This window comes from Scyliorhinus canicula, chromosome 3, assembly GCF_902713615.1.
Source record: "Scyliorhinus canicula chromosome 3, sScyCan1.1, whole genome shotgun sequence".
NCBI classification, from domain to species: domain Eukaryota; kingdom Metazoa; phylum Chordata; class Chondrichthyes; order Carcharhiniformes; family Scyliorhinidae; genus Scyliorhinus; species Scyliorhinus canicula.
The window spans coordinates 122,599,719-122,627,068 of NC_052148.1; the positions used below are offsets into that span (position 1 = coordinate 122,599,719).

At 51.0% G+C, this 27,350-nt stretch overlaps 1 protein-coding gene across 2 annotated transcripts in view; it reads right to left on the reverse strand.

Moving 5' to 3' along the window:
• spata18 (spermatogenesis associated 18) overlaps nt 1–27,350 on the reverse strand; it is a 137,840-nt gene that overhangs the window by 40,591 nt on the left and 69,899 nt on the right. For both annotated transcript variants that reach the window (XM_038791197.1, XM_038791195.1), the window contains exons 7-8: nt 21,985–22,195; nt 3,744–3,902 (exon numbers count right to left, since the gene is read on the reverse strand). In XM_038791197.1, the coding sequence (XP_038647125.1) occupies nt 3,744–3,902; nt 21,985–22,195 (370 nt within the window). The remainder of the gene's footprint in view (nt 1–3,743; nt 3,903–21,984; nt 22,196–27,350) is intronic.

Consider the following 27,350-nt stretch of genomic DNA (forward strand, 5'->3'; position numbering starts at 1 on the left):
AAGGTGGTGCGGAGGGGGGTAGACGTTAATGGGGTCTTTAGGGACTTTTATGGGGGGGGGAGGGGGGAAAGGGGCGCTTCTTGGACAAGCTGCGATTTCCGAGGGTTGAGGAGGGGCAGGTGGAGGGACTGGGGGCGCCGATTGAGCTGGAGGAGCTGGTTAAAGGGATAGGGAGCATGCAGTTGGGGAAGGCGCCGGGGCCGGATGGGTTTCCGGCCGAATTTTATAAAAGGTATGAGGACCTGTTGGGCCCCCTGTTGGTCCACCAGGAAGGGTGGGGCTTTGCCCCCAACTATGTCAAGGGCGCTGATTTCCTTGATCCTGAAGCAGGACAAGGACCCCCTGCAGTGTGGGTCATATAGGCCGATCTCGCTGCTAAATGTAGACGCCAAGCTGCTGGCAAAGATCTTAGCCACAAGAATAGAGGATTGTGTGCCGGGGGTCATTCACGAGGACCAGACGGGGTTTGTGACGGGAAGGCAGTTGAATACTAACGTACGAAGGCTCCTCAACGTTATTATGATGCCGGCTGTGGAAGGGGAGGCGGAGATAGTGGTGGCATTAGATGCGGAGAAGGCCTTTGATAGGGTTGAGTGGGGGTATCTGTGGGAGGTGTTGGAAAGGTTTGGGTTTGGGGAGGGGTTTGTCCGTTGGATGAGGTTGCTCGATGCGGCCCTGATGGCGAGTGTAGCCACGAATAGGAGGAGGTCGGAGTACGTTCGGCTGTACCGGGGGACAAGACAGGGGTGTCCCCTGTCCCCCTTGCTCTTCGCGTTGGCGATTGAGCCCCTGGCACCATGGCGCTGAGGGAGTCAGGGAACTGGAGGGGCCTGGTGCGGGGTAGGGAGGAGCATCGAGTGTCGCTTTATGCGGATGACCTGTTGCTGTATGTGGCGGACCCGGTGGGGGGGATGCCGGAGGTGATGAGGATTCTCAGAGTATTTGGGGGCTTCTCTGGGTATAAGCTGAACCTGGGCAAGAGCGAGTTGTTCGTGGTGCACCTGGAGGATCAGGAGGAGGGGATTGGTAGGCTCCCACTGAAGCAGGCAGGGAAGAGCTTCAGGTACCTAGGTGTCCAGGTGGCTGGGAGCTGGGGGGCCCTGCACAAGCTCAATCTCACAAGGTTGGTGGAGCAGATGGAGGAGGAGTTCAAAAGGTGGGATATGTTACCGCTGTCACTGGCGGGGAGGGTGCAGTCCGTTAAGGTGACGGTGCTCCCAAGGTTTTTGTTTCTGTTCCAGTGCCTTCCAATCCTTATCCTGAAGGCCTTTTTTAGGAGAGTTAACAGGAGTATTATGGGATTTGTGTGGGCGCATGGGACTCCGAGGGTGAGAAGGGTGTTCTTGGAACGGGGCAGGGATGGGGGGGCTGGCGCTGCCCAACCTCTGTGGGTACTATTGGGCTGCCAACGCAGCGATGGTGCATAAGTGGGTAATGGACGGGGAAGGGGCAGCATGGAAGAGGATGGAGATGGCGTCCTGTGTGGGCACGAGCCTGGAGGCGCTGGTAACGGCGCCGTTGCCGCTCCCTCCAATGAGGTATACCATGAGCCCGGTGGTGGCAGCTACCCTCAAAATTTGGGGGCAATAGAGACGGCATAGTGGAGAGGTGGGGGGGGCTCGATGGAGTCCCCGATACGGGGGAACCATCGGTTTGTTCCAGGGAGCATCGATGGCGGATTTCTGGGCTGGCAGAGGGTAGGTGTTAGGAGGTTGAGGGACCTGTTTGTGGATGGGAGGTTCGCAAGCTTGGGGGAGTTAGAGGGGAAGTTTGGGCTCCCCCCGGGAACATGTTTAGGTACATGCAGGTTAGGGCATTTGCCAGGCAGCAGGTGGAGGGGTTCCCTCTGCTGCCCCCACATGGGATACGGGACAGGGTGCTCTCGGGGGTGTGGGTTGGAGGAGGGAGGATTTCGGACATATATCGGGTAATACAGGAGGTAGACGAGGCCTCGGTGGAGGAACTGAAGGGTAAATGGGAAGAGGAGCTGGGTGAGGAGATTGAGGAGGGGACGTGGGCGGATGCCCTGGAGTGAATTCCTCCTCTTACTGTGCGAGGCTTAGCCTCATACAGTTCAAGGTGCTGCACAGGGCCCACATGACTGGGACGAGGATGAGTAGGTTTTTCGGGGGCGAAGACAGGTGTGCTAGGTGCTCGGGGAGCCCAGCGAGCCACGCCCATATGTTTTGGGCGTACCCAGCGCCTGGGGAGTTTTGGAAGGGGGTAGCAAGGACGGTGTCGAGAGTGGTGGGATCCAGGGTCAAGCCAGGCTGGGCACTCGCAATTTTTGGGGTTGCAGTGGAGACGGGAGTGCAGGAGGCGAAAGAGACCGGTGTCCTGGCCTTTGCGTCCCTAGTAGCCCGGCGGAGGATTCTTCTTCAGTGGAAGGATGCGAGGCCCCCAAGCGTGGAGGCCTGGATCAATGATATGGCGGGGTTCATCAAATTGGAGAAGGTGAAATTTGCCCTGAGGGGATCAGTACAAGGGTTCTTTAGGCGGTGGCAGCCTTTCCTGGCCGAACGGTAGGGAAATAGGCCGACAGCAGCAACCCGGGGGGGGCTTTGGTTCGGGGGGAGGGAGAATTGTGTACATGGGTTTGTTGGATGTGGCGGGTGTTATCTCTTTCCTTTTTGTTGTTTGCTTTTTCTTTTTGTTTTTGTAGTTGCTTTTGTAGTTGGGTGGGTGTGTTCTTGGGTTTTTACCATGGTTGTTTTGTTAATATTGTTTTGTTGTTTATATTTTGTGAAAATCTTAATAAAATTTTTTTTTTTTTTTTAAAGGATGACAGATTTCCTTCCCTAAAGGACATTAGTGAACCAAGATAGGTCATTACAACAATGCAATGGTTTCATAATCATCATTAGACTTTTAATTCCAAATTTCTTTATTGAATTCAAATTGCAACAACTGCCCTGGTGAGATTCGAACCTGGATCCCCAAAGCATTACCCTTGGTCTCTGGATTACTAGTCCAGTGACAATACCACAACGTCACTGCCTCCCATTTAATGCAGAACCACAGAATCTTTACAGTTCAAGAGGTCATTCGGCCAATCGAGTCTGCACTGGTTCGCTGAAGAAGTATTCTACCTAATCCCACTACCTTGCCTTATCCCCGTAACCTGTCACATTATTTATTTCAGATAGCAATCCAACACCTGTTAAAATACGGGAGGAAAACATTAGTTATTCTTATCCCATCATTTGTTCATTAATCACTTTTCTTTTCTGATTATTATGGGACAAACCTTGCAAGCATAAGAGAATTTTTCTGAAATTTTCCTAATCAACATAAATATTTTAAAGTGTATGTTAAACAAGAGCTGAGACTGAAAGGTTCAAAGCACTTCCAGCTCTTTTTGAGCAGGATTCTCCGGTCATGCCTGCCCAGCGACAGCAGAATCCCTCCCGAGGTCAATGGACTTTTCCATTGTCCGCATCTCGCCCGCTACTTGCAATGGGCGGAGCAGAAAAACCCAGCCCATTATCTTTATACATAACAGTCTTCCATCTCGTAGGATGATAGATTGCTTCACAATGGCATGAGGCTGGTAGCTAGTGATTGTGGTACTGGACCAGCAAACCAAGACATAACTAGTTCAACTCCACCTTGACAGGTTATGTCACTAAAATTCTCGTATACAGCAGTGAAATGGTCTAGATATAATAAATCAAATTGACTGGACAAACAAGAGTCCACAGTACACTTGACGCATGTTTTAACATACTTTCATTCATACATACATTAATGCTGGACTGGACATCATAAAGATCCAGGTTGCGAATGATATAATCCATCACAGTTTCATCCAGTGACTCTGGCCCAAGGTGAGAGGGAGTAAGTGTTTTCCGTGCGCGCAGTTTGAATTGTCGGAAAGCCATTTTGGCTGCTTGGAATGCTTCCTATGTTCAATGGGAGAAACAATAAGGTGAGAAACAAGAATTAACCTATACCTTTTGATATTTCTAAGTTGTCTGATTTTGCCTTAATGGATTTTCACTGCACATTGCCGATCTAAACTCACAGTTCATTCTGGTCTATTCTCCATTTAAGTTGTGTACTATCATCCCCAGAAGAAATACAAGAAAAATAGCTTGTGTTTAATTTAGGGGGTGAAAACAATCTTTATATCATGGCCCAAAATAACAGTATAAATTATTTTATGAGAATTATATTGTCTACATGGTATGATGCTGAATAACAGAGACCAAGAAACTCCTTGCTTGTGACGAGTTAACTACTTAAAAAATTTTTTTAGAGCACCCAATTCATTTTTTTCCAATTAAGGGGCAATTTAGTGTGGCCAATCCACCTACCCTGCACATCTTTGGGTTGTGGGGGTGAAACCCACGCAGACACGGGGAGAATGTGTAGACTCCACACAGACAGTTACCCAGAGCCGGGATCGAACCTGGGACCTCGGTGCCGTGAGGCAGCAGCGCTAACCACTGTACCACCGTGCTGCCCTGAGTTAACTAATATCAACCGGTTTGGCATTAGGGGCATGATAATTTGTCTCCCTATCCCTCATCTGGGATTCCAGCTCCTGACCGTTATCCACTGTTGGGAATATGTATGTTGGTAATGACATAGAATCATAGAATCCCTACAGTGTAAAAGGCGGTCATTTGGCCCATTGAGTCTGCACTGGTGCTCTGAAAGAGCACCCTAACCTCGCCCTATCTCTGCAACCCCGTCAACCCACCTAACCTGCACCACCCTGGACACTAAGGGGCAATTGGATTGTGGGAGGAAACTGGAGCACCCGGAGGAAATCTACACAGACACGGAGAGAAAGTGCAAACTCAACACAGACAGTTACCCAAGGCCAGAATTGAACCCGGGTCCCTGGTGCTGTGAGGCAGCAGTGCTAACTACTGTGCCACCCTAGAAAGATATTGAGCTTGGCTATGATGTCTTGAACAGTGTGCACTCCATAGACACTCACTGCTTAGACTTACTAGGGTTACTAGGGAGAAGTACTGGAAGCCTACCACCACCCACAAAACCATTTAGAGAGTCACAACTCCCAGTGGATGATATGTTTCAGTTCATTATACAAGTACAACGATTTTACTTAAATAGCTGTTTGCCTTTTTATGGAACAATTATGTGTTAAGCAATACATTCATAGAATTATAGAATCCCTACAATGCAGAAGGAGGCCACTTGGCCATCAAGTCTGCACATATCCTCTGAAGGAGAACCTTGCTTAGGCCCACACCCCTGCCCTACGCCAGTAACCCCACCTAACCATTGGACACTAAGAGGCAAGTGAGCATGGCCAATCCACCTAACCTGCATATTTTTGGATTGTGGGAGGAAACCAGAGCACCCGGAGGAAACCCACACTGACACAGGGAGAACGTACAAGCTCCACACAGACAATGACCCACGGCCGGAACTGAACCCGGTCCCTGGTGCGATGAGGCAGCAGTGCTACCCACTGTGCTACTGTGTCACCCCTGCAACCATAGTGCCTCTAAAAACAGGGGACCTGAATTAACCGATTACAAAGATGCTTGCACTTGAAGATGCAATATTCTTTCCTCTGCACCTTCCCCCACCCATCATTGTTTTGAGATGACGTCCTGGAACTAATGGTTAGTGTGATTCAGTTCTGAAACCATGAGGAGAAAAACAGTAATGCTGGGTCACTGCCCAGTTTCAACATTTCTAGGCCATACCCAGCATGGAAACGCTGGGTGTGAAAAGTGTTTGCATGGTATGGAAACGGTTCAGGCAGGACAAGATCCCTCCCACTTGGGATCCTGCCAAACCTGCGCTAGTTAGGAGTTGCGCAATCAGTGTTGCCTCTTCATTTGACTGTAAAGGACACCAGTTACCTTCAGCAACTTTCACTCACCTCAAGCAAGTGTTTTTCCCTCATTCTTCAATGTAGCAAGGCTGAGGATGCAGTGGAAATTTGACTTGGCTACAATTTCTAGCATTGGAGAGCGGGTCAAAACAGTCGCCTGCAAACCCATAGCAGCGCACACGACCTGTCACTTAAATTAGAGCAAGCGCCAATTCCGAGCTAGTCATCCAACCCAACACTCTCCCAACGCATTAACCTGGAAGTATTACCGGGTTCACCCAAAGGTTAAGTCAGAAGTCTGCAACAGTACACCACCCGATTTAAGATGGGGCCAGAAATATTGAGGCTCACATTTGCTACAACCTCTCAATACATTCCATCTGTCTCCCCAACCCAATTCATTTTTTTATGACCTTTGGAAAGAATAACATTTCTCTATTTATTTTGGTTTATACAATTGGATTGCCACGCATCTTCTATCTTATCCTAGTTTACATGTACTTTACATATCATCAGCTTTCATGGTTACAAAGCTTCAAACACTGGTGAGCAGAAAAATGTACATTTGGCAGAGATCAGAAAGAGCCTTCCTGTTGCAATGCAAAACAGGCATCTTTCCTGTACCGCTGTCAGTTTCGGATAGAATCTTTTCTCAAGGAAAAAAACTTTTCTGTTGCACAACTACAGACCCTCGGCCAGATTCACCATTCCTGAGGCTGAGTGTTGACGCCGGAGCAGGATTTGTGGAGTACTACAACAACACCTGGAACGATTCAGCGACCGTTAATGGGCTAGAACCAGCGGCAAGTGGAACACGATCGATTCCAATGAAAGATGTTGTTGGATTCATGGGCTGGGGATTGACACTCGAGAGGCTGACAAGCTGCAGCCGCATATTAGCATTCCACCCTCCCCACACACTCATCCCACCCAATCCTGTTGCCTGGCAGCCTGCGACAATGGTGTTCTGTGCCCGTCCACCCTGACCCCATGGCCCATCTCCTGGTCTCCCCCTGCTACTCCCCCAGCCCTGGCAGAAGCCCTCCGGCCAGCGATACAACTGTCAGCACACTATGGTGATGTTGGAGACTTTCCACACGCCCTCTCCCCCCTCATCAGCCACGGCGCATGTTTCACGTCTTTTAAAACCTTGCCGTCAGGAAACCCCCCCCCCCCTCGGTGGAGGCGGAGGATCGCTGAGGGCCTGGTGAATGCCGGGTCAGGCCCGCTAATAATATGCCAAAGGCGTTTACTGTATGTGTGAAGTGGAATGCATGACGCCGCTATCAAGGCACTGGAGAATTGCGATTTGGTGTGAACCCATTCCGGCCATGATTTTGGCATCAAAACCGATTCTCCATACAATCGCGTTTTGCGATTCCGGCATCGGCCAACAGAGAATCCCACTCTCTATCTTTTGTTAAGGCAGCCAGCACTTTCTGTACCACCCTGTTATTTTTACTTTTAGCAATGAACAATGCCCTACCTAAGGGAAACACAGTGGTTTGCACTGCTGCCTCACAGCGCCAGGGACTCCTTGGGTGACTGTGTGGAGTTTGTACATTCTTCCCGTGTCTGGTGGGTTTCCTCCGGGTGCTTTGATTTCCACCCACAGTCCAAAGATGTGCGGTTAGGTGGATCGGCCATGATAAGTTGCTCCTTAGTGTCCGAAGGTTAAATGGGGCTATGGGGATAGGGCGGGGGAGTTGGCCTAGGTGGGATGCCCTTTCGGAGGGTTGGTGTAGACCCGATGGGCCGAATGGCCTCGTTCTGCACCAAAGGGGTTCTATGATTCTATTCTATGACACCTCTCACTAACATACTAGCCCAGTTCCTAGACTCCAACTTTAAACATCGCACTCGTTCCCTAATGGTGGAGGGTGAAAAGGAACATCCCAGTCGCTTCAAATACCAGTGCCGAATTCAGGAATACTACTGTCTGCACTGCCACCCTGTGCTAGTATGTGTCACTGCACTAAATATTGTAACAATCTTAAAGGGGTCGTGTTACCTAACAATGTTACAAAATATTTCTTCAGTTTATGAATGATGATACAGTAATTTACATCACAAACCCATGTGTGTATGATGTATTGTGTCATGCACATCTACAAAGGTGTCAATGGGTCTTTCTGATCCCAAATTATCTGCAAGTATAAAATTACAGAGACATTACAAAACAGAAACATCGGGTGATTCTCCAATCGCTGATGCCAAAATCACGTTCGCCGATCGGCCGGAGAATCCATTTTTAAGCTGGAATCAGGGGTGGCGCAGTTTTTCTGATGCCCCGCCTCCTCAAAAACTGCGTACTCGGGGAGTACATTGCACGCTGTCGGGGCGGCCTCAGGACATCATGAGGCCTTTCCCCGATGCTTCGCCCCTCCAATGGGCCAAGTCCCCGATGGCATGGGGCGCGTGTCCTCTCACTTTTCGGGGATATCGCGTGGTGGCTGCGGACTGTGTCCAGCGCCGCTACATTCGAAGGGAGCAGTTCTGCTGGCAGGGGGGCTTCAGCGGGGGCTGGGGGGACTGGTGGGGAGTGGTCCGGGGGGTGGCAAGGCTGGTTACAGAACGCAGTTTTCAGCAGGCCGGGTCTGCGTGCCATATCCACAGGTAAAGCCGGGGGCTTTACTCGCCGTGGCTGCTAGCCCCCCCACCAGGCGCCGACATTCTGGTTGTAAGACCAGACGGATCCTGTGGACATGGCCACAGAATCGGAGAATGCAGTCCATTATATTTAACCCAACTTGCCCATGCTGATATTTTACCCTCCCCACAAGCAATTTACCCTCTCCACAAGCCTTCTGTCCCAAATATCTTTCTTTTAATATTATAACTATGTTCCCTAGTTCGAGACTCAGTGCAACCAGCCTTTTTCTATCTAATTTGTTCTGTTCTGTAATCATTTTAACATCTCTGTCAAATCCCAGACCACACCCCAACATTTGCTAGTGTGAAAATTGGAAGATTTTAGGAAATTGGATTATAAATGTAATGGGCAATTTAAGGGTTAAAAACCTGTTAATGTAGTTTGACTGGGGGAAGTCCCTAATGATTTGCAGCCGATTCTCCGTCCAAGGATGCCGGAATCGGGAATCGGGAAAGGCGATTGGGCGAAGAATCGTGCGTGAGTCAAAAATCGTGGCCGGCGTGGTGCGCCCGACAGAATGGCATGTTCCGGTGCCTTGACAGCGGCGCAATGAATTCTACTCTGCACGTACAGTAAACCTCGTTGACATATCATTAACAGGCCTGATCCAGTATTTTCCAGGGGTGTGTGTGGGAATGGGAGAGGAGTGGATGGGGTCATGTGGGGGAAGGGACTGCAGTGCCAACATGGGCCACCGTGTAGGACATGGTTGGCTAAGGGTGGTACGCCCCATGCTAACATGTCTGCCTTTCATCCTCTGCAGATAATGGACTTCAGAATCCAAGCAGGAATGGTGGCTTTTATCCTAGCTGCCGCAGCCCTGGGGGACGCACTGAGGCTGTACGAGCAGGAAGCTCGGAATGGAGCTTGCCCCAGAGGAACAGAAGCCTGCCGCTGAGGATGGAGAGCTGGTCACCCAATAGGTCGAGGAGGAGGTAGGAAGGAGGCATTGCATCAGGCCTCGTGTGTAGCGGCATCCCTGTCATTTGAGGACCTGCCCAATCGGGCATGCCGTCAATGACTCTGGCAGAGCAGGGGGATAGTGCGACATATCTGCAGGACCATGGCGCACTGGGAACCGCAGGGGTACAGGGGAGGATACCCGCTCCCAGTGGCCGTCAAGGTGACAGTCGTCCTGAACTTTTAGTGGGGACCTGTCTGGGATCTCACACATCTCGGTGCAGAGGTGCATCTGTGCCATTATGGACATCCTATATGCTCAGTCGGCACAATATATCAAATTCAGTGTGGACCGTGCCCACCAGGATGCCTGGGCAGCGGGATTCACCTCCATCGCCGGGATGCCCCAGGTCCAGAGGGTGAGTGATGGGATGCATGTCGTTCTACAAGGGTAGGCCCATGATGGGCCGGTCTTCACAAACCAAAAGAGGTTCCACTCAATTAACGTGCAACTGAGTGTGTGACCATGAGATGCACATCATGCACGTCCGCCCCCAATACCCGGGAAGTATGCACAAAGTCTTGTCCTGGCACACTCAACAGCTCCTGACACCTTCAAGGCGCACCACCGGGTGAGATTTTGGCTCTTGGGCGACAGGGGTCATCCGTTGCAGAAAACCGCTACAGCAATACAGCGACCAGGGGCGGGATTGAGCAGTGCATCAGCCTCCTGCAGATGCGGTTCAGGTGCCTGGACCATTCTTTTTTTTAATCCAAATGATTTTTTCCAATTAAGGGATTTAGCCTGGCCAATCCACCTACCCTGCACATCTTTGGGCTGTGGGGGTGAGACCCATGCAGACTCAGAGAAAATGTGCAAACTCCACACATACAGTGACCCAGGGCCAGGATCTAACCCAGGACTCGGCGCCATTAGGCAGCAGTGCTAACCACTGCGCCACCATGCCGTCCATGCCACTCTTGAGGAGCCCTCCAGTATTGCACTAGGAGGGCTTGCTATGTCCTCCACAACATCGCTCAGCAGAGGAGCAACACGCTGGAGGAGGGGGATGAACACCAGGCCTTGTCTAATGAGGAGAATGCGGAGGTAGGCCTGGATGGACAGGGCATAGCGTCCAGGCAGGAACAGGAGGCCGCACAACATGGTGCCAGGGCCAGCACGCAGGAACAATCTAACTGCCTCCAGGATCAGCGACTAGGGGGCCTGGCCGATGGCACGAACACCCATCACACCCGCACAGGCCCCCCCCTCTCCGCCTGACCACCCTACCTGCACCACCTCCCCACCCCTACCCCCTTCCTGATTCCTAACTGCCTCACCAAGGGCTGTGGGCTCTGGATTGGCATTAACAGCAGGTCTAGTCCATGGGATGAAGGCAACCCGCTCTACGATGAGCCCTGGTGTCTGCATAATTTGATAATGTTGTTCGACAACACTCAAGAAGCTCAACACCATCCAGAGTCTCAATGCTTGCTGTCATGGAGCACAGGGAGTAGACCACCTCCTTCTGGCACTGTGCCACATCACTCAGTGACTGCTCGACCTCCCTCTGGGACGGGCTCAGGTCAGCCAGCGCCCGGGCAATGCCGTCAACGCCCTCAGCCACAACCAATTCTGACTGGGCCAAGCTCTGGAGAGCCGCTGCAATATCTAGGTGGCCAAGTACATAGCTGCCTATGACAGAGCAGCCCTGTCTTGGGCCTCGACCACTGCTTGCACAGAGTGCCCCAGGCCTTGGACATCCTGACCCATGGCCAATACCTTCGCCCCCTAGTCCTCCACCTTGGATGCCCTCTGTTCGGTTTTGGCCTGGGTAGCACGCAAGGTCAACATCACCTCCTGCCCGTGCAGGCAGTTGGACTCCTCCAGCTGCACCTCCAGGCACTGGATGGTTTCTGACAGCCCCTCTTGTAGTCTCTGGCTCTGTGTCTGAATCTCCATTGTCGATGGGACCATCCCTTCCAGAAGCCCAAGACCCATCTGGACGGCAGCTAGTCCCTAAGGTCAGGCCGCCCTCCAATTGTCCGCCCCTCGGGTGTTCCATCTCTACCTGATGCACCATTGCACGTGTGTGGTGCCCACCAGATAGTGCCCCAGGAGGCTCTTCACTATAATGCCCAGCCGAGGTGAGTGTCTCTGGGATGGCGGAGGGTTGGAGACAGCTGTGACAGAAAGTCAGTCTCATCCCAGACTGGTGCTCCGGTGTCGCAGGCTGCCATATTGGGACTCTCTTCACTGTCCATTACTGACTCTTCGCTTGGGTTGGGGTTGGTGGCAAGGGTCACCAGAAGAGCCCACATCGTTGCCAGGTGCTGCTGCAAGACACAAGACATGACGTATGATTGGATCACGGGTGGTGGGTGTTGTGGGGGAGCTGGGGTGGTGTGAGGATCATGCCACACGTGCCACCGCAACTTGGCAGGGGCTCACTTGGTTGTTCCAACGCAGACCTCGGGCCCACCAACCAGGTCCAGTGCCCGAGGCTCTGCGAAGGTGTAGAGCCGCATGTCCAATGAAGTGGGTTGGGAGGGTGAGGACAGAAAATGCACAGTGTTAGGCAGTTGGACAGGTGAAGCACAGGTGGTGGGTAGCTGGTGGCCTTTGTGAACAGGGTACAAGCCATGGCGGGCAGTATGGGTGCTGGCATGTGGAGCATGACCCTGGCACCAACCCCTGTCCCACACATCCATTTAACCCTCCCCCACCCAGAGGGGGCCTGAACCCCACCCACTGGCAGTTTAGGTTTAGATTTCTACTCCCCTTCGTGTGAAAAAGCGGTTCCTGATGTTCCTCTTACATGACCTCGCTCTGACTTTAAGATTATTTCCCCTTGTCCTTGATTCCTCATCAGAGGAAATATTTATTCTGTATCTACCCAATTAAATCTTTTTTAAAAATGTAAACATTTAGATCAGATAATCCTTCAATCTTCTGGAATGTAAGGGAATACTGGGATGATTGGAATTGTTAAGGTTTTGGACTGAGTTTTTTTAAATTAAGGTTAGTTATTGAGCAAAGGCCAGGATACAGGACTCTGCCATAGCTGAGAGAGAGAAGAGGAAATCCCACGTAAATCAAGAAATATTGATCAACTGATGCCCAGTTTGGGGAGTCTAAAAGCCAGAATTTAGCACCCATTGATTCTTGGACAATAGTTGTTTGTATAAAATCTGAATTATTACAAGCCTTTAGTATTGAAGCACAGAATCATAGAATTGTTCCAGCATTTAGGATACTTTTCATCCTGTTGTTTCTGCACCCGCTCTCTGAATGAGCAATTCATTTAGTGCCATTCCCCCATTTTCTCCCCATAACCCCTTTTCAGATAATACTGTAATCCAATCCCTTTCAATACCTCAATTGATTTTGCCTCCACCGTACTCTTGCAGGTTTCGCATTCCACTCAGTAAATGAAAAAGTTTCTCATGTCTTTATTCCTTTTTTTTGTCAATTACATTAAATCCGTGCCCACTTGTTCTCCGTCCATCCCCAGGTGGGAAACGTTTCTCCCTATTTACTCTGGCCAGATCCTTCATGATTCTGAATACTTTTATCAAGTCTCCTCTCAACCTTCTTTTCTCCAAAGAAAACAGTCCCAACATCTCCAATCTATCTACATAAATAGCTCCTCGTTCCTGGAATCATTCTCATGAATTGTTTCTGCACTCTCTCCAATGCCTTTACATCTTTTCCAACATGTAGCTCCCAGAACTGGGTGCAATATTGAGACTGAAAGAGTGTTTCATACAAGTTTAACATAATCTCTCTTGTACTCATTGCCTCTGTTAAAAAAAGCCTCGGATGCTGTATGCTTTATTAACCGCTCTCTTAACTTGTCTTGCCACCTTCAATGGCTTATGCAAATATACACATTGCTCCCTCTGCCTCTGCATCCCCTTTAGCGTTGTACTCTATTTTTGATTGTCTCTCTGTTTTCTACCAAAATAAATAACATCACATTTCTCTGTATTGGAATTCATCTGCCACTTGTTCACCCTTCAACTTGTCTATGTCCTTTAGAAGTTCTACACCATCCTCTTCACAATTCAGAATGCTTTTAACTTTCATATCATCTGAAAAATTTGAAAGGTTGTCCTGTACACCAAGATCTAGATCATCAATATATATCATAAAGTGTAAGGGCGCGATTCTCTGCTCCCCACGCCGGGTGGGAAAATCGCGGGAGGGCCGGGCGACTCATGACACGCCCCCCTGGCATGCCCCGCGATTCTCCCACCCCCCGCTCGGATGAATCGGCACTCGCCGCTTTTCACGGCGACCGGCGATTCTCTGGCCCGGATGGGCCGAGCAGCCTGACGTTCCTGACCGGTTCACGCCGGCGGCAACCACACCTGGTCGCCGCCGTCGTGAACATGGGCGGCAAATGCTCGTTTGGGGCCTGTGGGGGGCGGAGAGGGGAGTGAGCACCACGGCCGTGCTCGGGAGGGGACTGGCCCGCAATCGGTGCCCACCGATCATCGGGCCGGCGTCTCCAAGTGACGCACTCTTTCCCCTCCGCCGCCCCGCAAGATCAAGCCGCCACGTCTTGCGGGGCAGCGGAGGGGAAGACGGCAACCACGCATGCGCGGGTTGGAGCCGTCAGTCGTCGTGATGTCAGCCGTGCATGCGCGGGTTGGAGCTGGCCAACCTACGCATGCGCGGCTGACATCACTTAGGCGTCACTGTCGCGTCATTCTCGGCGCGCCGCCTTGACGCAAGCGTCAAGGCCCGGCGGTCGAGATTTACGGAGAGCCGCAACTAGTCCCCCGGGTGGGGGTGAATAAGGTGCGAGGAGCGGCCACCGAGGCCGTCGTGAAACTCGGCCGAGTTCACGACGGCCTTCCCGATTCCGCGTGGGAGCGGAGAATTCCGCCTTTAGTCTCAATACGGGCCTCTGCTACCACAAATGTTTCTTTAATCTGAAAAACATCCTTTTAACCACTACTCTCTACCCTGTCACTCAGCGAATTTTGCATCCAAGTTGCTACTGTCCCTTCTATTCCATAAGCTACTAATCTTCTCACAGGTCTGTTGAGTGGCATGTATCAAATGCCTTTTGGAAGTCCATGTACACCATGTCAACAGCATTACCCTCAACGACCCTCCCTGGTACCTCTTCAAACATCTCCAACTAATTTGTTGAACACAATTTGTGCTGGCTTTCCTTAATTAACCTGAATTTTCCCAATTGACTAACGATTTTGTTCCACATTATTGTGTCTAGAAGCTTCCCCACCACCAAAGTTTTTCTTTATTATTTATTTTTTAAGGGATCTTGGTCTCACTGACAAGGCCAGCATTTGTTGCCCAACCTCAATTTCAGATGGTCACTATTACTGAGACCAGCTTTATATTCCAGATTATTAATTGAATTCAAATTCTATTTGAACCTATGTCTCCACAGGGCTAACCTGTGCCATTTAATTACTAGTCCAGTGACATTCCTACCACACCCCACCATCTGCCCCTCGAATTGACTAGTGTGCAGTTGCTGGGCTGATCCATACACAATGGGTGGAAGTTTCTCTTTTTTGACAATGTGCCAAGTCAGGCGGGAAAAACGGTGTGTAGCCTGCCGGCCGTACTGCTAGCTTTTCCCACTGTATTTTTTGACACATTGTCAATAGAAACTTGGAGACGGGTTCCACAGCACCACCAGCAACCTCGGTCCCTGACAGATCGGGGTGCCCTTTTAAAAGGGCGACAAGATCTAAAAACAATAAAAATAAGAAACCAAGTATCCCACAGAACAACCACCATCACCCCAAAGACTAGGGAACCCCCCCCCCCCCCCACAGATCTGTTAATTCCCCCCCCCAATCCCCCAGGGAACCACTCCACACAGAGTCTTCCCAATGGAAGCCCCCCCTGGCATGGGGGGGTGCAGTGCCAGGGTACTGCCTGGCATGACCCTGTTCCTCTTTGGGGCTGTATTTACCTGTGCACCCTGGCGGGGACCATTTGCCAGGTCCCCATTTGTCAGGACTAGTTGTAAACCCTATCAACTTGATGTTGTGTCGGCAGGGAAAGGACAGCCTATCGTGGGGGGATAATACGGCATGGAAGCCCGCAAATGATATTTATATGAGTGGCAATGGAGTTCCCGGCCTTTCATAGCGGAACCCCCCCAACATCATTGGTGGGGCTGGGGACAATAGAGCAGGGAAATCCTGCCATTTTGAGACTTCTTTGATTCTCCATCCCAACCACCATTCCCACCCACCAAAAATAGGGGGCAGAAAATTCCCCCTGCAACTTTCTTGAAAAAGGGTGTCACATTTACAATTCTCTAGTCCGCTCGTACCAACACTGAGTCAAAGGAAGACTGAAAAGTTACGGTCAGTGCCTCTGCAATTCCATCCTCAATTCCTTCAATATGGACTCAGGTCACTGTCTGTGCGGAGTCTACACGTTCTCCCCGTGCCTGTGTGGGTTTGCTCCAGGTGCTCCGGTTTCCTCCCACAGTCCAAAGATGTGCAGGTTAGGTAGATTGGCATGATAAATTGCCCTTTGTGTTCAAAAAGGTTGGGTGGGGGTCACTGGGTTACGGGGATAGGATGGAGGTGTAGGCTTGGGTAGGGTGCTCTTTCCAAGGGTCGGTGCAGACTCGATGGGCCGAATGGCCTCCTTCTGCACTGTAAATTCTATGAACATTCTTGGATGTATCTCATCTGGTCCTGGTGCTTTATCAACTTTAAGTACAGACACTCTATCCAATACCACTTTCTTATTAATTTAAACCCTTCAATGGTCTGAATTATTCCTCTTTCATCATGACCTGGGTAGAGTCTTCTTCCTCGGTAAAAGTAGATGCAAATTATTCATCTAATACCTCAGCAATGTGAAAATCCCCTTTTTGATCCCTTATTAGCCACACTCCTTTTAACAACCTTTTATTATTATATGCTATTGAAGACTTTGGGATTCTCTTTTATGTTAGCTGCCTGAATCTTTTTATAGTCCCTCTTTGCTTCTCTTATCTGCTTTTAACCTCACCTCTGAACCTTCCATATTTACCTACTTCTCAGTTGTATTATCTACCTAACACCTGTCATAAGCACACTTCTTCATCTTCATCTCTATCTCTATCACCATCCAAGGTGCTCTGAATTTGTTTACCCTATCTTGTCCCATCATGTGCCCAAACTATTTCTTCTTTCAAGGTAGCCCATTGTTCAACTGCCATTTTCTCTGCCGTTCTTTGTTTCCAATTTATCTAGCCCAGATCCACGCTCACCCCACTGAAGTGAGCTCTCCCCAGTTAATTATTTTTACTCTGCATTGTTTTTTGTCCTTTTCTGTAGCCAACCATGGCTAAGGGCCTGAAATGCTAGGCCAGTTACAGAATTGGGCAATCTAAATTAAACAGCAGGCAAGCCTGATGGGAATTCGCCCCCAAGTCCCCCACAACTTCATTGGCTGGAAGCCAGAGAACTTAGCAGAAGTACGCAAAAGAGAGAAGGTATAAGAAGAGACACCTGGTAGCCACTCCCAGTGAAGACTCCACCCCAAGTGAAGAGTCAAACACCTAGAGAAGGCACGGTAACTGTGGAAGAGGGCATGCAAGACCAGCCTTTGCAAAGAAGACCCAGAGTTCAGAGGCAAGGTCATCGAAATCGGCGGACTTCAGCAAAGAGTCGTACCCCACAGAGTAGCCTGGCCAAGCTCAACTGCATGGGTAGTATCAGAGTCTCAGATAGATCGTACAGTAGTTTAAGGATTAAGAGTTGTTTTTGTTAATAGAGTTTGGATAATGAGATTTTGTAATAAAATTGGGTTGAACCACAAATTCTCTCTTGTCCTTTGTTAGTCTCATGAGTAAGGATTCCTGGGTAAATCAGTTATAGTATAAACCGGTCAAAGTGTCTAACGTTTCAGACAGCACAACCTAAACTTTATGATCACTGTCTCTCAAATATTCTCCCATGGTCACCGGGGCGGGATTCTCCGGGCATCGGTGCGATGGCACGATGCCATCACCAAAAATGGCGCAAAACACTCCGGCGTCGGGCCCCCGGAACGTCACAAATTCAAAAGACGCCCAGTCCCCAGAGACCCGGCAAAATGGCCATCCGCCGCATAGCACCGAGGTTCCAGGAGCGGGACATCAAGGCACTCCTGGCCACAGTGGAGCAGAGGAGGGAGGCCCTGTACCCTGGACACAGCCGGCGCCTGTGGAGTGAGGTGGCAGAGGCCGTCAGTGCCGTGGCCGTAACAGCAAGGACAGGCGTCCAGTGCCACAAGAAGGTCAATGACCTTGTCAGGGCAGCCTGGGTGGGTACTGAAGTGTTGGATAGTGTAGACTTGCGAGGTGAACATATACCACCAACACTGAGGAAGGTTCAACTCTATTTTATTAACTAACTATTAACTAATCGACATACGAGAACTGCGGGTTTAAACGATGCTAGTTTAAACTAGAGACCTAAGCCTGTCCGAACCAGTTGAATCTCTCAGCACGTGGTGTGAGTCTGTGCTGGGCTGGATGAGTTCTCATTACACTCAGAGGCAGCACCCAGAATGAGCGGGAACCGTGGTGCCCTCTGCCTTTATAGTGTGTGTATTCTAACTGGTGATTGGCTGCGGTGTTTGTGAATGCTGATTGGTCCCAGTGTATGTCCATCAGTATGTGTCTGCACCATGATATATTGGCGTATATTATGACAGGTACCCCTCCCCCACCCCCGATGGGCGGCACAGCCCTAGGTGCAACCGACATGGCTGCGCCCACCCATGTAGGCTGCATTGGCAGGATGGGTTGTGAACCTCTGCCAACATACATACTATCGCTGGTCTGCATGTAAATGTCTGCCTAACACTATTGCCCTTTATCCCTGCCACCCTCCCGCCCCTCACAAGAAAAGCACACTCACAATAACCGGGAGCGTGTGAAGACCGGAGGGGGTCCATCCGAACTGCGACCACTCACCATTCATGAAGAGAGGGGCCTGGACCTTGCAGGCCGACCTGAGAACCGGCAGGTTGGGATGCAGAGGTTGGGGGCGCACCACCAAGTGAGACCCCCCACTGCCTGCCCCCCCATCCCCCATATCCCCCCTTCCCCCATATCCCCCCTTCCCCCATCCCCCATATCCCCCCTTCCCCCATATCCCCCCTTCCCCCATCCCCCATATCCCCCCTTCCCCCATATCCCCCCTTCCCCCATCCCCCATATCCCCCCTTCCCCATCCCCCAATCCCCCCTTCCCCATATCCCCCTTTCCCCATCCTCCATATCCCGCATATCCCTGACGCCCAGGACACTGACGCCCAGGACACAGACACACACAACACCCACACACAGGGGATGGATGGACAGGAATCACCACTCCAGGTGACCCGGGACTTCGGGTCGGATGAGGAGCACGACACTACACCACTGCTGTCTCCTACACCCTCCACCATCACAGAGACACTCACCTCGGTTGGGCACTTTAGCGAAGAGGCATGTGGGACACTAGCTGGTGCGCACAACACAGTCGCCCCGGTACAGCAGGTGGAGGCAGGAGCAGCCGAGGGGCCGGGCAGTCAGAGGGCAGCCTGGCGCAAGCAACCATCTGCCACCCAGACGGGTCCCGGGTCCCTGGAGTTACCACACCCACCCATAGACCTAAGTCACGGACAGAGGGGTGACCGAAGGGGGTGACGTCCGGCTTGCGACAGATGCAGACGCAGGTGGAGGAGTCCACCCGCGTGCAGGAGCAGGTATTGGTGCCCTGCGTGCCACCCAGGCCGACACCACACGGGTGGCTTCCGCGGTGGAGGCAATGGGTGCAACGGTGTCAGACATGGGTCGCAGTATGCAAGGCCTGGGGTTTTACGTGCAGGCAGCATCCATGGCCCAGGACATGGCTGGTAGCCATGAGCCAGAGCCAGCAGCAGATCGCAGAGGCGCTCAACAGTCTCAGCAGGCCATCGCTGATGGCATCGGCGCCATTGCCCACGTGTTGGCCGGCGTCGCCCAGACATAGACAGGGATGGCCACCTCCCTGAGCTTCGTGGCTGCAAACTTGCAGACCCTTGTTGATACCAGGGCGGGTATCCAGGACTGGCAGCACCAGGTGTCGGGGGGGGCGTCGGATGCTCGGTCCGTTTGCATCCCCGACCACTGTAGAGGCCCGGGAGCTCCAAGGGAAGAGGAGGTGCTGGGGCCCATTCCAGGTGTGGGGGAGGCCCCGGAACACTGCTTCACCTCAAACTCCCCCCCCCCCCCTTCCGTCCCAGGTGCTTCTGGTGGGCAACGGGCAGGACAGGCTGGCAGCTCGCAATCACTGTCGCCCGAGCCGTAGCCTGGCCCATTTAGGCCGGGCCACCCAAGGAAATGGACACCAATGGGGTCCCTAGTCAGAGGGCAGGAATCACAGGAATCCACCTCCAGATCGGCTGTACCATCTGGGGAACCACCTAGGCGTAGTCATAGGGCCCATAAGGCCAGAAAGTTAGACACGGAGTAAGTTGGCATGGGTGCAGGGCACAGATTAGTTATAGGGGCTAGGGTATGTGTATGAACTGTTTTTTACTGAAATCACTTTCACACCTACAGAAGCTGCCTTTGTGCTCTGTCCAACGCGTGCGGGGGATGTGGTGTGAGGTGAGCGCCAGTGTGTGTGTGAGAGAGTTGGTATTACGTCGGCCCCAGGTGAGTGTGCCCCCCACCCCCCCAAACGGGTCGCCCTCGCCATCCCCCCGGGCAGAAAACGGGACCGTGCACTGCAGTGTCACAGCCGCATGCAGGGACGGTCCGGGTGGAGGGTGGTACTGTGGCCATGGGTCAGACATTGTCCAATGATGTAGAGCCAGGAGCTCATCGCAGAGCGTGTCATCATCATCCTCCATGGCCTGTAATAGACACGCTTCCACCGGCGACCATGTGAGCCCAGCTCGTTGTGCTGCAGGTGAATGTGCAATGGAGGGGTGGTGTGCATGCGGTGGAGTGAGGGTGGTAATTGTTGGGTGGGTGGGGTGAGGGTGGTTGGTGTTGGGTGGGTGGGGTGAGGGTGGTTGGTGTTGGGTGGGCGGGGGGTGAGGGTGGTTGGTGTTGGGTAGGTGGGGTGAGGGTGGTAGGCTGGTGCCGTGGTGTGCAGTCTGTGCCCATACTCGGCGATTTCCACGCCCCCTTGTTCGTGAACCGGGCGGCTATCAGCCTGCCCTGTGCCCATTGGCCCAGCCGGTAATGGTGGGCAGCCTCCTGTCCATGTCCAGCCTGTCTGTCCTGACCATTTCCCCCATCCTCCTCATCTGGGGAGGACTGCATCTCGTCGCTGCTCCTCCACTCCCCCCTCCTCTGCCTGCAGCACATCGCCCCTCTGCTGGGCTATATTGTGCAGGACGCTGCAGACCACAATGATGAGCCCAACCCTATCTGATGGGTACTGGAGGGCCCCTCCAGAGCAGTCCAGGCACGCACACTCCAACGGCTCCTGCGAGCCCCCCCCCCCACCACCTGCAGCCGTGCCGTCACTTCTCCAGCGGCCGCCCCTCGATTTATGCCGGCGTGATCACGTCGGCAGGACTTCAGCCCATCCGGCCCGGAGAATTGGGGCGGTCCCGGTGCCCATTGCATCACGCCGATCCTCGCCATTCTGCGAGGTGCACTGCGCGATTCACGTCGACACGACTTTTGGGGGATCGGAGAATATCGCGGGCGGCGTCGGCACGGCGGGGCGGGATTTACCCCCCCCCCGAACCGGCGGGGTGTAGGAGAATCCCGCCCATTGGCCCACTCATTCCCAAGAACTGTAGTGCCTCCCTTCTCATTGGACAGGAAACATACTGCTGTCGAAAAATTTCCTTAAAACATGCTAGGAATTCTTTCTTTACACTACTTACATCCCAGTCTATATTTGGATAATCAAATTCCCTCATTACAACTACTCTATAATTCTTGCATCTGTCTGTAATGTCCATGCCAATTTGGTGAGATCTCAGTGTATAGCCAGTGAAAGTGAGGCAGCACAAAGTATCCCCAACACAAATGAAATAGAATTACATAAAATGTTACTGCACAGAAACAACAGGCCATTCATTCTAAAAGGTTTATGCCATTGTTCAGCTCCCCCGCCATTCTTGATTAATAAGGGGATCAGGGGTTATGGGGAGAAGGAAGGAGAATGGTGATGAGAAAATATCAGCCATGATTGAATGGCGGAGTAGACTCGATGGGCCGAGTGGCCTAATTCTGCTCCTATGTCTTATGGTGTTATACACTTATCTAGTTTCTCCTCAAATCAATCCATGCTATTTGCCTCAACTATTCTTTGTCTAAACAAATTCCACATTCTCACTACTCTGAGCAAAGACATTTCTGAATTCCTTATTGAATTTATCAGGGATTCTCCTGTGTTTTATAGTCTCTAGCTTTTGATTGCCCTCCACGTGGCAACCTCTTCTATGCCTATATCCTATTGAAATCCTTCATAACTTTAAGGACACCTATCAGGTCATCTCTCAATCAGGTGTCGTAGCCTGTTCAATCAATCCTGATATTTGTATCTATTCAGTCCTTACACTATCCTTGTAAATGTATGCACTTTCTCTTGTGTTTCGATTTCATTATTGTAATGTGGAAGCCGAAACAATACTCTCCACTTACTGTTGTGGCAATGAATATTATTTTCTGCACCATCTCTAGATCATCAACATAACGTCGGAGGAGGTTTTGTGCATTTAGACGTTCATTGGCATAGAGGTCCTTGAAGCGAGAAACCAATCGAGCGTGACGAGAGGCACTGACCAGTTTAGTGCTGGTCGGTGAGTGACTGGTCAAAGAGGAAAAAGAGATAGGAGAACGGCGTCCTGAGATTCTAAAGGAAAAATAAATTTCTGGCATTACTACAATATATAGTCAGTAAATAATCCACAATATAGATCATGGAAGAGCATTTCAGAACAAACATTATAAACAACTGTACTTATTATTTTTGTTAGTAGTTGTTAACTCTCAATGCTTCAGGACAAGAAAGAAACCTCAGACAATTTACAGCGATCCTCTCCATCTTTTCCCATGGTCAGATGTTTAACATTGATACCAGCGCAGTTCTAAAATACCTTTTAGCATCGTAACTTTGCTGGCTTCATTTTTTCTGCTCCTTCATTTTGGGGGAATGTTTCCTCTATTTGATATGTGTAATCAAATTTGTTTATAAAGAACAGATTTATGCTTTTATTATACAAAGGACAGAGAGCAAACCTTTCAACTGTGTCTTTAATTTTGACTCAGAGTATCAAGATTTAATTTCTTCATTATTTGTAACAAAAACATAAACATAGGGGCAGCACGGTAGCATGGTGGTTAGCATAAATGCTTCACAGCTCCAGGGTCCCAGGTTCGATTCCCAGCTGGGTCACTGTCTGTGTGGAGTCTGCACGTCCTCCCCGTGTATGCGTGGGTTTCCTCCGGGTGCTCCGGTTTCCTCCCACAGTCCAAAGATGTGCGGGTTAGGTGGATTGGCCATGCTAAATTGCCCGTAGTGTCCTAAAAAGTAAGGTTAAGGGGCGGGTTGTTGGGTTATGGGTATAGGGTGGATACGTGGGTTTGAGTAGGGTGATCATTGCTCGGCACAACATTGAGGGCCGAAGGGCCTGTTCTGTGCTGTACTGTTCTATTAATTCTTACAGTTATAATTCGGCCACAAATCGATAATGGAGAAAATTATCCTTCAATGGTTTGTAGACACTTTGACTTTTTGATAGCCATCGGCTATTTGAAACTGTTAATGCTACGATATGTACCACTGCCTATTGGGCCTCATCCAGCAAAACACCATAAAACCTATCAAATGCTCACAATGACAGTACCACAACCAGGATAGGGAGGAGATGATGGCCAGGGTTCGCGCTTCTGATTGCTATTATTCTTTGTTGGAAGGGTACTGGTGGGTATCCAGGTGAGTTCACGATCAACCATGATGCCCATATCATCAGATAACCTGCTTGTGCTCATTGTCTGAGCTCACACATGATTGATAGCCCAAGGTGCTGGAGAGAGCACTGGTACCCTGAAGCATAATGGAGGAGATAAGAGGGAGGCAATGAGACGTTTTCCCAGACTTGGTCACCTAAGCGGTACTGAGTATGATATTACTTTAAGAGATGTTTTACAAAACGTGGTATTGGAATGTTACCTCTGGCCCCTATTTATACATCTCATTCAGAGTATCTCAATTTTCACCTTCAATATCACAGCTGGACCAAACATAGAAACATAGAACATACAGTGCAGAAGGAGGCCATTCGACCCATCGAGTCTGCACCGACCCATTTAAGCCCTCACTTCCACCCTATCCCCGTAACCCTATAACCCCTCCTAACCTTTTATGGTCACTAAGGGCAATTTATCATGGCCAATCCACCTAACCTGCACGTCTTTGGACTATGGGAGGAAACCAGAGCACCCGGTGGAAAACCACGCAGATACGGGGAGAACGTGCAGGGCTTTCACAGACAGTGACCCAGCGGGGAATCGAACCTGGGACCCTGGCGCTGTGAAGCCACAGTGCTAACCACTATGCTACCTTGCTGCCCTCTCCACTTGTGCTACCGTGCTGCCCTAAGAGGACAACTTAAGAGACCAACTGAAAATAAAACAGCTCTGATTTCAGGTCAACATCTGATTAGAGAAAATCTCATCTTATTCAAAGTCAGAGGCCAAGAGTTTCCATTCCATGCGCAAAACCGGTGCGGACACACATACCTTGGTGGGTAATAGATCTAGTTCTGGCAGGGTCTCACATTCTGGTGGTCACCGCACGGACACATGTGCACAGCAGGATGTGGCAGGGTCAGCCAAGCTCACCGGCACGCGGACGATTGCTGGGGATGAGGCGTCTGCAACACATACATGTCGGATGACGAGCCTCTGGGATCAGTCCTGACCCAAGGTGCTGGAGCTGCAGCAAGAGACGGGGGTACAACAGGCAGAGGCCCTCAACAGAGTGGCACGTGACACGGAGGCGTCCTTCCACCTGCTGGGTGGTGAAGTGGTTCTGACCTGTATGCCCATATGGACGGCCACATGGGATAGTGAATGCCATGGAGGACCTGGTCCACAGAATGCCAAATCCCTCCTGGAAATGCACGCAGACCGGAACTCCATCGCTGTGGCCATGGGGGAGATTTTGCTATGGCTACGCAAGAGGGAGACTGGGTACCCCAACCTCCTTCCGGGTGTCTTTTCTCATCAAGGTGATAAGCAAATGTACTTTGGTATCCAACGGAGGAGGAACAGCTGTTGGACACCCCCAAGACATCCACAGAGGACTGACTGAAAGTGTCTGGCCCTTCCGAAACCTCCTTGCATATGACCCATTCAGCTTCGTCCTCTGTGATCGCTGAGGGAGCAGCTTCCCCACAGCAGGACAGCCGAAGAAAGCCGGGGCTCTCCATGCCTCAGGTCTCCAGACATCAGTCACCCAGAGCAACAGGGCCAACTAGTCAGCAGGCTGCCTCCACCCTTGCTGTGAATGTCGGGGGACCACTTAAAAGAAGTGGTAGGGAACAAAAAATTAAGAAGTTATGATTTCACATGCGGTTGCACAGGTGCTCTCTGATTGTTACACATGTGTAAGTAAAGTACACCTGCACTTTAATGAGGTCTGATGTTGTTTAATTGTGATTTGTAGTAGTTAAGCCTGTGCTATCCCCCCCCCCCCCCCCCCATGCCACCTCCATTTTCAGGGGGGGACACAAGGTTATGTCTATGTCCCCCGAACCATGCACGTGCAGAATGGTAAGGATCTTTTCCAAGAAATCCCCCCCGTGTTCTCTAAACATTTGCCCTTCATGCGCTCATCTGTTGAAACACCTGAGAATTGTCAGCACTACGTACTGGGGTTCACCTTCAGTTGTCCAGTTCAGCTGATTTGCCGATCCACCCACCCCCAAGGACCCAACTCCCATGCAGCATCTCGAGATCTCCAGCACAAGGCTCCAGATAGTTGCAAGTGGCCATGGTGCATGTGACCTTTTACGTTTGCCACAATTTTGCGCCCACGTTCGGCATGAGCGCAAATGGCAACAAGAGTTCGAAAACGAGTATCTCGCCAGCGAGATCTCTTCTTCAGCTTCTCCCCGCCTCCTGCCGTTGACATAACAAGATTACTGCCCAGAAAGGTCGGAAAACTCATTTGAATAAATTATAATCTAATTAAAGGGGAGGTTTGACCCGCCATATTGTACCCCCACATCTACTAGGGAACGAGCCCGGCCAAGTCATCAAAGTTGCAGTGGGGGAACATGTGGCGAACAGTGACCACAATTCCGTAAGCTTTCAGATACTCATGGAAAAGGATGAGTGTTGTCCTAGGTTTGAGGTGCTAAATTGGGGGAAGGTTAACTACAAACCAGATTAGGCAGGATTTGGAAGCTGTTGTTTGGAAGAGGCTGTTTGAGGGTAAATCCACATTTGGCATGTGGGAGTCTTTTAAGGAGCAGTTGATGGGTGTGCAGGACAGACATGTGCCGATTAAAAGGAAAGACAGGAAAGGAAGCATTCAGGAACTGGATGACCTAGGAAATTGCGAGTCTAGTCAAAAAGAAAAAGGATGCATACCTGAGGTCTAGGCAACTAAAAACAGATGAAGCACTTGAAGAATACAGGTAAAGTAGAAAAGAGCTCAAAGAGAGATTTAGGAGGGCAAAAAGGGGTCACGAAATGTCCTTGGCAGACAGGGTTAAGGAGAATCCCAAGGCATTTTGTATATTAGGGACAAGATCTGGCCCCCAGGGGGGTGCCCCCACAGTGGCCTGGCCCGCGATCGGGGCCCACCGATCTGCGGCGGGCACTCTTTCCGTCTGCGCCGGCCGTGTAGGCCTCCGCGATGGCCGGCGCGAAGGTGAACCCACCCCCCCCAACACTCCCGCGCATTCGCGGACCCGCGCCGGCCGGCGGAGTCCCTTCGGCTCTGGCTGGCGCGCGCCAAAGGCCTTCCACGCCGGCTGGCGGGGCGCAAACCACTCCAGTGCCGGCCTAGCCCCTCCGCACCTTTGGGGCGGCCCAACACCGGAGTGGTTCACGGCACTCCGTCCCGCCAGGACCCCCGCCCCGCCAGGTACGGGAGAATCCCGCCCCAGATGTTGATTCACCCTCAAACATCCGCCCCCAATCTAGATTTGTCAGTTCCTGCCTAATATTGTTATGATGTGGAGATGCCAGCATTGGACTGTGGGGAGCACAGTGAGAAGTCTTATAACACCAGGTTAAAATCAAACAGGTTTGTTTCACCTGAGGAAGGAGCAGTGCTCTGAGAGCTAGTTATTTGAAACAAACCTGTTGGACTTTAACCTGGTGTTGTAAGACTTCTTACTGTAATATTGTTACAATTAACTTTCCTCCAATTTAGCATCTTCACTCGAGGGCCAATATTATCCTTGTCCACCAGTACCTTAAAACATACTGAGTTGTGCACTTGGTTGGTCTAATTCTCCAATACCAGGTCCAGTAGAGCCCCCTCCCTAGTTGGACTATCAACATACTGTTTCAAGAAGCCCTTCTGGATTGTCCTTAGAAATCTGCTCCATCCAAAGCCCTAGCACAAAGTGAGTCTCAGTCAATATTGGGAAGGTTAAAATCCCCCACCGCAACAATCCTGTTGCTTTTACACCTTTCCAAAATCTGTCTACCTATCTGCTCCTTTATCTCCCGCTGGCTGTTGGGACACCTGTAGTAAACCCCCAACATTGTGACTGCGCCCTTCCTATTCCTGAGCTCTACCCATACTGCCTCGCTTCCCTTTGAGGTGTCCTCCCAAAAGGTGGAGAAGCTGACTTCCAGCCCGCAACAGGACCCGCCTGCGAGTGATCAACGAGGCAAAGGTTAAAACATCTGCCTCTGCTCCCGTCTGCAACTTCAGCAGATCCGACACCCTTAAAATGCCTTCCAGGGGACCCGGTTCCAAATCCACAAGCAGGATCACTGACATGGTGCTGAGAAACGACCCCCAAAATTTCTCCAACTTCGGG